This window comes from Dendropsophus ebraccatus, chromosome 13, assembly GCF_027789765.1.
Source record: "Dendropsophus ebraccatus isolate aDenEbr1 chromosome 13, aDenEbr1.pat, whole genome shotgun sequence".
Classification (NCBI taxonomy): domain Eukaryota; kingdom Metazoa; phylum Chordata; class Amphibia; order Anura; family Hylidae; genus Dendropsophus; species Dendropsophus ebraccatus.
In genome coordinates, this window is record NC_091466.1 from 11,781,161 (window position 1) to 11,793,823 (window position 12,663).

Consider the following 12,663-nt stretch of genomic DNA (forward strand, 5'->3'; position numbering starts at 1 on the left):
ATCCAGGTACTGAACTGAACTTGTGCCAGAAATTTATAATATACTTCTATCAAAATAAATCTCAAGTCTTCCAGTACTTATCAGCTGCTGTATGTCCTGCAGGAAGTGGTGGATTATTTCCAGTGTGACACAGTGCTCTCTGCTGCCACCACTGTCCATGTCAGGAGCTGTCCAGAGCAGTAGCAAATCCCCATAGAAAACCTCTCCTGCTCTGGACAGTTCCTGACATGGACAGAGGTGGCAGCAGAGAGCAGTGTGTCAGACTGAAGAAAAGACCACTTCCTGCAGGACATACAGCAGCTGATAAGTACTGGAAGACTGGAGACTGTTTGATAGAAGTAAATTACAAATCTCTGGCACTTTCTGGCAACAGTTAATTTGAAAGAAATTTATAGGGGTGAACAACCCCTTTAAACAATGGTGCCATACTGTGCTATGAATGATACTACTACTCAGCAGTATCTAAATAGTAGCAGTAGCCACTTAGCAGCCCAGTGATATCCTGCAGCCCATGCCGCTCATGTCTCTTGTTATCCGTCCACCATTGTGGCCCCAGCCTGACTGCAGGATCAGGGACGTAACTACCACTATAGCAGCCATAGCAGCTGCTACGGGGCCCACAGCATCAGGGAGCCCAGCAGGGGCCACTCAGTATACTCCTGCCTGTCATCCCAGTCACAGACTCTATACAGTAAGCTGGATAACTACCTGCTTATTATATAGAGACAATGACTATGACAGGCAGGAAGGTGTACAGATGCAGGGCCCCCTCCTCCGAAGCCCTTCTCCCATCTTCTCACTATAAGCTCAGGCTCCATCCTGCTCCCCTCCCATGTCAGAACAGAGGAGATGGGGGGATGAAGCTGCACACAGGCAGCTGCTGCTGCAGGGGAAAAGGAGTGACTGTAAAAAACTGACCACCCCAGGGCTTCCCTACATAATAAGTGAGCGTACTTGTGTGTATGTACATGTGAGTGTGTGCACCTACTATATGTAGTGTGCCTTTGTGTGTGTAGTTGGGAGGGAGGGGGCCCCAATCAAACGTTTGCTATGGGGCCCAGTCATTTCTAGTTACGGCACTGTGCAGGATAACATAGGTGACGACATGGAACGTTCCAGCCCCCCCTATAACTGCTGTGTGGTATGTCCCTCTCGTCCACTAGATGACGTCCATGGTCAGTGGCAGTCGTGTGAAGGACTCGGAGCTGCCAGATTCCGTCTGGGGGACCCGGAGAAGGCCGTCCTGTATTACAAGCAGGCGCTGGCCTTACTCTCCAAAGCCAAGGTCAGAATACTCTACAATACATCGGACCTGCAGAGTGTTCACACCTATATACAGTCAGCAGTGTACACTTACTCATCTATATACAGTCAGCAGTGTACACTGACACATCTATATACAGTCAGCAGTGTACACTGACACATCTATATACAGTCAGCAGTGTACACTGACATCTATATACAGTCAGCATTATACACTGACACATCTATATACAGTCAGCATTATACACTGACACATCTATATACAGTCAGCAGTGTACACTGACACATCTATATACAGTCAGCAGTGTACACTGACACATCTATATACAGTCAGCATTATACACTGACACATCTATATACAGTCAGCAGTTTACACTGACACATCTATATACAGTCAGCAGTGTACACTGATACATCTATATACAGTCAGCAGTGTACACTGACACATCTATATACAGTCAGCAGTATACACTGACACATCTATATACAGCCAGTAGTGTACACTGACACATCTATATACAGTCAGCAGTATACACTGACACATCTATATACAGTCAGCAGTGTACACTGACACATCTATATACAGTCACAGTATACACTGACACATCTATATACAGTCAGCAGTATACACTGACACATCTATATACAGTCAGCAGTATACACTGACACATGCTGGGAGTTGTAGTTGTAGCCACAGATTAGGGGCCGTTATCTGATGATTCTGATCTTACAGGAGGACTCGGGCAGCGCTCAGGAACGTCTGGTGAACAAGCTGACTGATGCCCTGCAGTACAAGCTGTCCGTACACCGCCAGCTCAGCCATGAAGGAGGGGGACCACCAGCCGCACCTCTGGTAAGGACTCCTGCGCTGTGTGTGGTGTCAGGGACCTTCCACCTTATCACATTGCTGCGGCCGTCCCTGACTAATACAACGGACAACCTTGGCACCACAATCTGGAATAACGGGGGCTGAGTGCTATGTGTTATGCGAGTGCTATGTGAGTGTTGTGTAAGTGCTATGTGTAAGGCTGGGTTCACACTGCGTTTTTGCAATCCGTTTTTTTCATCCGTCTTTTGCAAAAAAAGGATGAAAAAAACGGGTGCATGTGTGTGCATCTGGTTTGATCCGTTTTTCCATCGACTTCCATTGTAAAAAAAAACGGATCAAAACGGATCCGTTTGTTTTGACGGACACAAAAACGTAGCTGACACTACTTTTGTGTCCGTTAAAAAAAGCGGATCCATTTTGACCCATTTTTTCTTACAATGGAAGTCAATGGAAAAACGGATGCACACTAATGAATCCGTTTTTTACATCAGTTTTTTGCAAAAAACAGATGAAAAAAAACGGATTGCAAAAATGCTGTGTGGACGTAGTCTTATGTGAGTGTTGTATGAGTTCTATGTGTTATGTGAGTGTTGTATGAGTGCTATGTGTTATGTGAGTGTTGTATGAGTGCTATGTGTTATGTGAGTGTTGTATGAGTGCTATGTGTTATGTGAGTGTTGTATGAGTGCTATGGGTTATGTGAGTGTTGTATGAGTGCTATGTGTTATGTGTGTGAGTGCTATGTGTTATGTGAGTGTTGTATGAGTGCTATGTGTTATGTGAGTGTTGTATGAGTGCTATGTGTTATGTGAGTGTTGTATGAGTGCTATGTGTTATGTGAGTGTTGTATGAGTGCTATGTGTTATGTGAGTGTTGTATGAGTGCTATGTGTTATGTGAGTGCTATGGGTTATGTGAGTGTTGTATGAGTGCTACGTGTTATGTGAGTGTTGTATGAGTGCTATGTGTTATGTGTTATCTGTGTGTTGTATGAGTGCTATGTGTTATGTGTTATCTGTGTGTTGTATGAGTGCTATGTGTTATGTGAGTGTTGTATGAGTGCTATGTGTTATGTGAGTGTTGTATGAGTGCTATGTGTTATGTGAGTGCTATGTGTTATGTGAGTGTTATGCGAGTGCTATGTAAGGGTATGTGCACACTGCTGAATGCCGACAGAAAACCCGTTGCAGATTCCGCAGGTGGCACCTGCTCACGGAACTCTGTTTGCAGCGCACATTTTTGCCCATGTGGGTATTATGCGAGTGCTGTGTGGGTATTATGTGAGTGCTATGTACTGTGTGAGTGCTGTGTAGGTATTATGTGAGTGCTGTTGGGTATTATATGAGTGCTATGTGAGTGTTATGTGCTATGTGAGTGCTGTGTGGGTATTATGTGTGTGCTGTGTGGGTATTATGTGAGTGCTGTGTGGGTATTAAGTGAGTGCTATGTGAGTGTTATGTGCTATGTGAGTGCTGTGTGGGTATTATGTGTGTGCTGTGTGGGTATTATGTGAGTGCTGTGTGGGTATTAAGTGATTGCTATGTGAGTGTTATGTGCTATGTGAGTGCTGTGTGGGTATTAAGTGATTGCTATGTGAGTGTTATGTGTTATGTGCTATGTGCGTGCTGTGTGGGTATTAAGTGAGTGCTATGTGAGTGTTATGTGCTATGTGAGTGCTGTGTGGGTATTAAGTGAGTGCTATGTGAGTGTTATGTGCTATGTGAGTGCTGTGTGGGTATTAAGTGAGTGCTATGTGAGTGCTGTGTGGGTATTAAGTGAGTGCTATGTGAGTGTTATGTGAGTGTTATGTGCTATGTGAGTGCTGTGTGGGTATTAAGTGAGTGCTATGTGAGTGTTATGTGAGTGTTATGTGCTATGTGAGTGCTGTGTGGGTATTAAGTGAGTGCTATGTGAGTGTTATGTGAGTGTTATGTGCTATGTGAGTGCTGTGTGGGTATTAAGTGAGTGCTATGTGAGTGTTATGTGAGTGTTATGTGCTATGTGAGTGCTGTGTGGGTATTAAGTGAGTGTTATGTGTTAAGTGCTATGTGAGTGCTGTGTGGGTATTATGTAAGTGCTATGTGAGTGTTATGTGCTATGTGAGTGCTGTGTGGGTATTATGTGAGTGTTATGTGAGTATTATGTGAGTGTTATGTGCTATGTGAGTGCTGTGTGGGTATTATGTGAGTGTTATGTGTTATGTGCTATGTGAGTGCTGTGTGGGTATTATGTGTTATGTGTTATGTGCTATGTGAGTGCTGTGTGGGTATTATGTAAGTGCTATGTGAGTGTTATGTGCTATGTGAGTGCTGTGTGGGTATTATGTGTTATGTGTTATGTGCTATGTGAGTGCTGTGTGGGTATTATGTGAGTGCTATGTGAGTGTTATGTGCTATGTGAGTGCTGTGTGGGTATTATGTGTTATGTGCTATGTGAGTGCTGTGTGGGTATTATGTGAGTGCTATGTGAGTATTATGTGAGTGTTATGTGCTATGTGAGTGCTGTGTGGGTATTAAGTGAGTGCTATGTGAGTGTTATGTGAGTGTTATGTGCTATGTGAGTGCTGTGTGGGTATTAAGTGAGTGCTATGTGAGTGTTATGTGAGTGTTATGTGCTATGTGAGTGCTGTGTGGGTATTAAGTGAGTGTTATGTGTTAAGTGCTATGTGAGTGCTGTGTGGGTATTATGTAAGTGCTATGTGAGTGTTATGTGCTATGTGAGTGCTGTGTGGGTATTATGTGAGTGTTATGTGAGTATTATGTGAGTGTTATGTGCTATGTGAGTGCTGTGTGGGTATTATGTGAGTGTTATGTGTTATGTGCTATGTGAGTGCTGTGTGGGTATTATGTGTTATGTGTTATGTGCTATGTGAGTGCTGTGTGGGTATTATGTAAGTGCTATGTGAGTGTTATGTGCTATGTGAGTGCTGTGTGGGTATTATGTGTTATGTGTTATGTGCTATGTGAGTGCTGTGTGGGTATTATGTGAGTGCTATGTGAGTGTTATGTGCTATGTGAGTGCTGTGTGGGTATTATGTGTTATGTGTTATGTGCTATGTGAGTGCTGTGTGGGTATTATGTGAGTGCTATGTGAGTATTATGTGAGTGTTATGTGCTATGTGAGTGCTGTGTGGGTATTATGTGAGTGCTATGTGAGTATTATGTAAGTGCTATGTGAGTGTTATGTGCTATGTGAGTGCTGTGTGGGTATTATGTGAGTGCTCTGTGAATGTAATCATTATGTCATTTCCTCACCTAGAGAGGCTTTGCTGGGAAGATGCCTGGAGCGAGGGTTGCGAGACACCCTTCAAGTGTGAACCCAGTGTATACCACCATAATGTCTCCTCAGGATGCCCCGCCGTGAGTACAAATCTGCCAATTATTATACATCCAAGGTCCGAGAAGAGAACCGTACACCTTAGATAGTACCCAATGCTTCCCAGCTCTTCCACACACATGTATGCTCATCTCAGCTGAGTGTGCACGTGTTTTATAATGGAGAGACCATAATACTCATCAGACTCATCAATGTGCAACATTTAGGAAATTCCCTTTAAAAGACTCCATGATCTTCTATTATCTTTAGATCCCAAACACAGGCCAGGAGAACGAGTCGCCCGCCACAGCCTGAAGAGATGTATGCAACTATAAAAACCTGGGCCACCACCAATACCAATGGGAAAGCGGCCTCCGAAAACAGAGCGGCAGGTAAGGTGTCCCAATGTCAGATGTATTATAGGAAGTCTGACAGCTGTGTAATACTCCATTCCTCCTGCGGAGGCGCTGCAGGCAAACTACATACCTGCTGCCAGATACCTTCACAGATTACATCTGATCACTGGCGTCTCTGCAGTAGGACATTCAATAATCTCCTTTTTATTGGAAGACCCTTCTAGATCAAACACAGTGGTCCGGGATTTAGACTCTATCATTGAGAGTGTACTGCACTGCTCTAAGGAGTCTGAGATATTTTAAAGGGGTACTCCAGCGAAAATCTTTTACTTTCAAATCAACTGGTGTCAGAAAGGTATATAAATTTTAATTTACTTCTATTTAAAAATCTCCAGTCTTCCAGTATTTATCAGCTGCTGTATGTCCTGCAAGTGGTCTGACACAGTGCTCTCTGCTGCCACCTTTGTCCATGTCAGGAACTGTCCAGAGCAGGAGAGGATTTCTATTGAGATTTTCTACTGCTCTGGACAGTTCCTGACATGGACAGAGGTGGCAGCAGAGAGCACTGTGTCAGACCACTTCCTGCAGGACATACAGCAGCTGATAAGTATTGTAAGACTGTAGATTTTTAAATAGAAGTAAATTACAAATCTGTATGACATTCTAAAACCAGTTGATTTGAAAAAGATTTTCTCCGTAGTATCCCTTTAACCAGGAAAGTAGATGAGTAAAGACAGGATTGCAGGTGTGAACTCTCCCCAAACAAGTACAAAGGAAGTGATGGGGGGCTCACAATTTACTATAAGTGCCTGCGGTGCAGCAATGTACCTGCTCCACCTGCAGAGGATTTGTCTTTGCACCTGCTTAGTGACGTGATTTTCCCGCCAGCTCATTCCTCCTGGTAAGAACATTGATCTGTTGTTCTTCAGACAAAGAGAACGGCTGTAGGAGACCCGCTGCTTTATATTTCAGACCTAGCCGGGGAGGAGGAGGAGGACGACTCCGACACCCTCACAGTGGTAACGAATGCATACTCCGAGGACTGCGAGGAGACCAACACCGCCGACGCCTGTATCAGAAATCATCCTCATGCCAACAGGTAATGGAGCCGCATAAAGCACTTACCGCCCGGGGAGTCGTACATGATGAAGATTAGGAGTAGTTATGGCATAAAGAAATTACCTTTAAAGTGTCACTGTCTTTTAATTTTTTTTGCAGAAATCAATAGTCCAGGCGATTTTAAGAAACTTTGCAATTGGGTTTATGCATTTTTATCACGAAAAAGCAGTTTGAAGCTCTCCCCCCTGTCTTCATGGTTCTACTATGGAGAGGGGAGGGGTGAAGGGAGATGAGGCACCAAAACAGGGCAACAAGGAGTTAATTTACAGCTACATCACCGGGCTATCTCCTCTGAGGTCAGCACTGACCTCTCTGACCTTTGTTTTCTGCTCTCTGTTGGTGACTAATCTCCTTCCTCCTCTCTCCATAGGTTACACAGGGCCCAACTGATGAAAAAAGAGTCGAGATTTCCTGATAATGAGCAGTGGATGAGAGAGGGAGGGGAAGGAGACCTGGGCAAAGTCTTTTTGAATGCAGATAATCGCATATTTGCCTAATAAACCCAATTACAAAGTTTCTTATAATCGCTTGGACTATTGATTTCAGCAAAAAAAAAATAAATATAAATATGTGTATATATATATAACAGAAACACTTTAAGATGACTTGTTTTCTACATGGATGTGGGAATAGTGCCACCTAGTGGTTGATCTCTGTGGATGTGGAGAAGAGCGAGCCGTAGATAAGTTGCAGGGCCAGATCCAGCTCTCACAAAAAAATATTGGCCCCCAATTGTTTGCTGTACCGCACAGGGGTCAAACTCTGGTCCTCCAGCGGTTACAAAACTACAATTCCCATCATGCCTGGACAGCCAAAGCTTTAGCTTTGGCTGTCCAGGCATGATGGGAATTGAAGTTTTGTAACAGCTAGAGAGCCTGAGGCAAGATAGTCAAGTTGCCTCCTTGATATCCACAACCTATAGAGTGGTGGATATATGATGTTATACTGGGTGAGCTCCATACACGTTGGTAACAATCAGCCTATTGTATGTGTACCATCCGCCATGACGCCTCTGTACAGTATCACTGATCTGTATCTCTTTCCTTCAGCAATCTGAATAACACATATCTGCATCCAGAACCGTTCTACCACAACTGTGCCCTGCAGAGTACCCAGAAAAGTGAGGATGGGGGAGGGAACATGTGATACAGATGATACGGCGTAGGGTGGCGTTATATATAAGAGCTTCTAATATGTTCTTCTCTATGTATCAGGCAACCATGACTATGAGACGCTAAAGCTACAGACACTGACGGCGGATGGGTAAGACTGGACCAGTATAAGAAATATACAGAAAGGGAGGAGTCACTGTGTACATCCATTACATTACCGATCCTGAGTTACATCCTGTATTATATTCCAGAGCTGCACTCACTATTCTGCTGGTGGGGTTACTGTGTACATACATTACATTACTGATCCTGAATTACATCCTGTATTATACTCCAGAGCCTCACTCACTATTCTGCTGGTGGGATCACTGTGTACATACATTACATTACTGATCCTGTATTATACTCCAGAGCTGCACTCACTATTCTGCTTTATACCAGGTGACATGCATCCTCTCCTTTCTCATCTTTCAGGACTGGGAGTGAGTCCTCGGATTGCCTCCATGTCCCCAGACCAGAACACCTCGATAAGCCAAGAAGATCCAAACTCCATTCCAGGATGTGTAGCATTATGTGACCTCCGTTCCCCTATATTATCAGGACCAACGAGTGACCACAACATGACACTGTAACTTTGCCGCCAAAAACCCCACCAAGCTCTTACAAGGACTACAGATGGCCGCCATGTCCATATTATGGGTCTACTACCTCCTCTGCTGGATCCAGTGTAACCAGCAGATGTCTGCAGGCTGATAGGACATGATGGCGGAGACTGGTGGAGAGCGATCAGCATGGCCTCCCCTGCAGCAGCACTATGGCCTCCCCTGCAGCAGCACCATGGCCTCCCCTGCAGCAGCACCATGGCCTCCCCTGCAGCAGCACTATGGCCTCCCCTGCAGCAGCAGCACTATGGCCTCCCCTGCAGCAGCACCATGGCCTCCCCTGCAGCAGCACTATGGCCTCCCCTGCAGCAGCAGCACTATGGCCTCCCCTGCAGCAGCAGCAGTATGGCCTCCCCTGCAGCAGCAGTATGGCCTCCCCTGCAGCAGCAGCACTATGGCCTCCCCTGCAGCAGCAGTATGGCCTCCCCTGCAGCAGCACTATGGCCTCCCCTGCAGCAGCAGCAGTATGGCCTCCCCTGCAGCAGCAGTATGGCCTCCCCTGCAGCAGCACTATGGCCTCCCCTGCAGCAGCACTATGGCCTCCCCTGCAGCAGCACCATGGCCTCCCCTGCAGCAGCACTATGGCCTCCCCTGCAGCAGCAGTATGGCCTCCCCTGCAGCAGCACTATGGCCTCCCCTGCAGCAGCAGTATGGCCTCCCCTGCAGCAGCACTATGGCCTCCCCTGCAGCACTCCCGGCACCTGTGCACCATTATGTGCTGGATAAGTTCACTGCAGAATGGTTTCATTCTCTATCTGGATACTATAACAGTTATGGGGGATGTGTCGATGACACTTTATTGCTGGCGCCATATAACATACAGGACAGGTGCCCCCATATAACTTACAGGACAGGTGCCCCCGTATAACTTACAGGACAGGTGCCCCCGTATAATATACAGGACAGGTGCCCCCCATATAACTTACAGGACCGGTGCCCCCGTATAATATACAGGCCAGGTGCCCCCGTATAATATACAGGCCAGGTGCCCCCATATAATATATAGGACAGGTGCCCCCGTATAATATACAGGACAGGTGCGCCCATATAATATATAGGACAGGTGCCCCCGTATAATATACAGGCCAGGTGCCCCCATATAATATATAGGACAGGTGCCCCCGTATAATATACAGGACAGGTGCCCCCCATATAACTTACAGGACCGGTGCCCCCGTATAATATACAGGCCAGGTGCCCCCGTATAATATACAGGCCAGGTGCCCCCATATAATATATAGGACAGGTGCCCCCGTATAATATACAGGACAGGTGCGCCCATATAATATATAGGACAGGTGCCCCCGTATAATATACAGGACAGGTGTGTGTGGTACTTATAGGGCTGATAATGGGATAGGATGTAATTCGTGTCCCCACTCCTCAGGGTGGCAGTCTCATCGTGCCCCCTACTTTCCTCCTCGGGGTGGCGGTCTCATCGTGCCCCCTCTCCTCAGGGCGGAAGTCTCATTGTGCCCCCTCTCCTTGGGGTGGCGGTCTCATCGTGCCCCCCCTCCTTGGGGTGATGGTCTCATCGTGCCCCCTCTCCTCGGGGTGGCGGTCTCATCGTGCCCCCCTCCTCGGGGTGGCGGTCTCATCGTAACCCCTCTCCTCAGGATGATGGTCTCATCGTGCCCTTCTGTCCTCGGGCGGTGGTCTCATTGTGCCCCCTCTCCTCACGGTGGCAGTCTCATAGTGCCCCCTCTCCTTGCGGCGCTCTCATTGTGCCCCCTCTCCTCAGGGCGGTGGTCTCATCGTGCCCCCTCCTCGGGGTAGCGGTCTCATCGTGCCCCATCTCCTCGGGACGGCAGTCTCATCGAGCCCCCTCTCCTCGGGGCGGCGGTCTCATTGTGCCCCCCCCCTCGGGGCAGCAGTCTCATTGTGCCCCCCCCCCCCTCGGGGCAGCAGTCTCATTGTGCCCCCCCCCCCTCGGGGCAGCGGTCTCATCGTGCCCCCACCCTCTCCTCGGGGCAGCGGCCTCATCGTGCCCCCTCTGCTAGGGGCAGCGGTCTCATTGTGCCCTCTCTCCTGGGGACGGCAGCCTTATCCTGACCCCTCTCCTTGGGGCGGCAGTCTCATTGTGCCCCCCCTCCTTGGGGTGGCAGTCTCATCGGGCCCCCCCTCCTTGGGGTGGCGGTCTCATCGTATCCCCCCTCCTTGGGGTTGCGGTCTCATTGTGCCCCCCCTCCTTGGGGTGGCGGTCTCATTGTGCCCCCTCTCCTTGGGGTGGCGGTCTCATTGTGCCCCCCCTCCTTGGGGTGGCGGTCTCATCGTGTCCCCCCTCCTCGGGGTTACGGTCTCATTGTGCCCCCTCTCCTTGGGGTGGCGGTCTTATGGTGCCCTCCATCTCCAGGATACATATATAATTTCCACGTCCAGCGTTCGGGGAGGCTGTCAGCCATCGTATTATCGTCCGCTGTATGATTGGGGGACGGCCGGCCGCCCCAGGCTGATTGGTCTATTTAGATAATGAGAGTGATTTCCCGAGCCGCAGAGAGGAGCATTAATTTGTAAAACAAGTAGAAGATTGTGGCGGTATTAATGCGAGCGGCGCGCTGAGGAGATGCGGCTCCCGGCTGGAGAGGCAATTTCCCTGGAGAGGACGCACTATGTGATTGCAGGTTCTTATTTCAATCAGGGCCGCAGAGCAATGTTCTCTAGGAAAATCACCAGACATGGCGGCCACAGTAACCGGTGCTCTGTACTCCGATCGTCACTGGGAGCGGCCCCGGGGGAAGCTGGAAGCCAGTGTGCCCTACAGCGCCACCAAAGAGGAGATGGATGTGGGGAAAGCTGGCAGCCAGTGTGCCCTACAGCGCCACCAAAGAGGAGATGGATGTGGGGGAAGCTGGCAGCCAGTGTGCCCTACAGCGCCACCACAGGGGAGATGGATGTGGGGGAAGCTGGCAGCCAGTGTGCCCTACAGCGCCACCACAGGGGAGATGGATGTGGGGGAAGCTGGAAGCCAGTGTGCCTTACAGCGCCACCAAAAAGGAGATGGAGCGTTACACAGAAACGGCATATCTCCATGTGTAGTAGGGGATGGCGGCATATCTCCATGTGTAGTAGGGGATGGCGGCATATCTCCATGTATAGTAGGGGATGGCGGCATATCTCCATGTGTAGTAGGGGATGGCGGCATATCTCCATGTGTAGTAGGGGATGGCGGCATATCTCCATGTGTAGTAGGGGATGGCGGCATATCTCCATGTATAGTAGGGGATGGCGGCATATCTCCATGTGTAGTAGGGGATGGCGGCATATCTCCATGTGTAGTAGGGGATGGTGGCATATCTCCATGTGTAGTAGGGGATGGCGGCATATCTCCATGTGTAGTAGGGGATGGCGGCATATCTCCATGTGTAGTAGGGGATGGCGGCATATCTCCATGTATAGTAGGGGATGGCGGCATAGCTCCATGTGTAGTAGGGGATGGCGGCATATCTCCATGTGTAGTAGGGGATGGCGGCATATCTCCATGTGTAGTAGGGGATGGCGGCATATCTCCATGTGTAGTAGGGGACATGCAGCTGATGAATCAAGAAAGCAAACCATCCAGAGATTGGTAATGCAGCCCTCCCCGCACTATAACAGTCTCTAAAACAGCCCTGGAACAGTCTCTTTAAATAGCCTCCCTCGTAACAGTCTCTATAACAGTCTATTTAAACATCCTTGTAACAGTCTCTTTAAACAAGCGTTAATGTACGAGATTGGCATGTGATTACAGTGAGTGTCAGGCCATGTGACAGGGCGCTAACCCACTGGGGGAGATTTATCAAACATGGCGTAAAGTGAGACTGGCTCAGTTGCCCCTAGCAACCAATCAGATTCCACATTTCATTCCTCACAGATTCTTTGGAAAATGAAAGTTGGAATCTGATTGGTTGCTAGGGGCAACTGAGCCAGTCTCACTTTACACCATGTGTGATGAATCTCCCCCTGTGTGTACATACAGACTGCCGCAAACCATGTACGACTATGTTCACACATTTGGTGGGTATCAGTATT

General features: G+C 48.2%; 1 protein-coding gene across 2 annotated transcripts in view; it reads left to right on the top strand.

Annotated features, from left to right (window-relative positions):
• Positions 1–12,461, top strand: part of TTC24 (tetratricopeptide repeat domain 24) — a 36,573-nt gene extending 24,112 nt beyond the window's left edge. For both annotated transcript variants that reach the window (XM_069949768.1, XM_069949769.1), the window contains 8 exons: positions 1,164–1,285; positions 1,997–2,116; positions 5,350–5,450; positions 5,677–5,798; positions 6,735–6,861; positions 7,931–8,001; positions 8,096–8,144; positions 8,468–12,461. In XM_069949768.1, the coding sequence (XP_069805869.1) occupies positions 1,164–1,285; positions 1,997–2,116; positions 5,350–5,450; positions 5,677–5,798; positions 6,735–6,861; positions 7,931–8,001; positions 8,096–8,144; positions 8,468–8,570 (815 nt within the window). In that variant the 3' untranslated portion in view covers positions 8,571–12,461. The remainder of the gene's footprint in view (positions 1–1,163; positions 1,286–1,996; positions 2,117–5,349; positions 5,451–5,676; positions 5,799–6,734; positions 6,862–7,930; positions 8,002–8,095; positions 8,145–8,467) is intronic.
• The last annotated feature ends 202 nt before the right edge of the window (positions 12,462–12,663 follow it).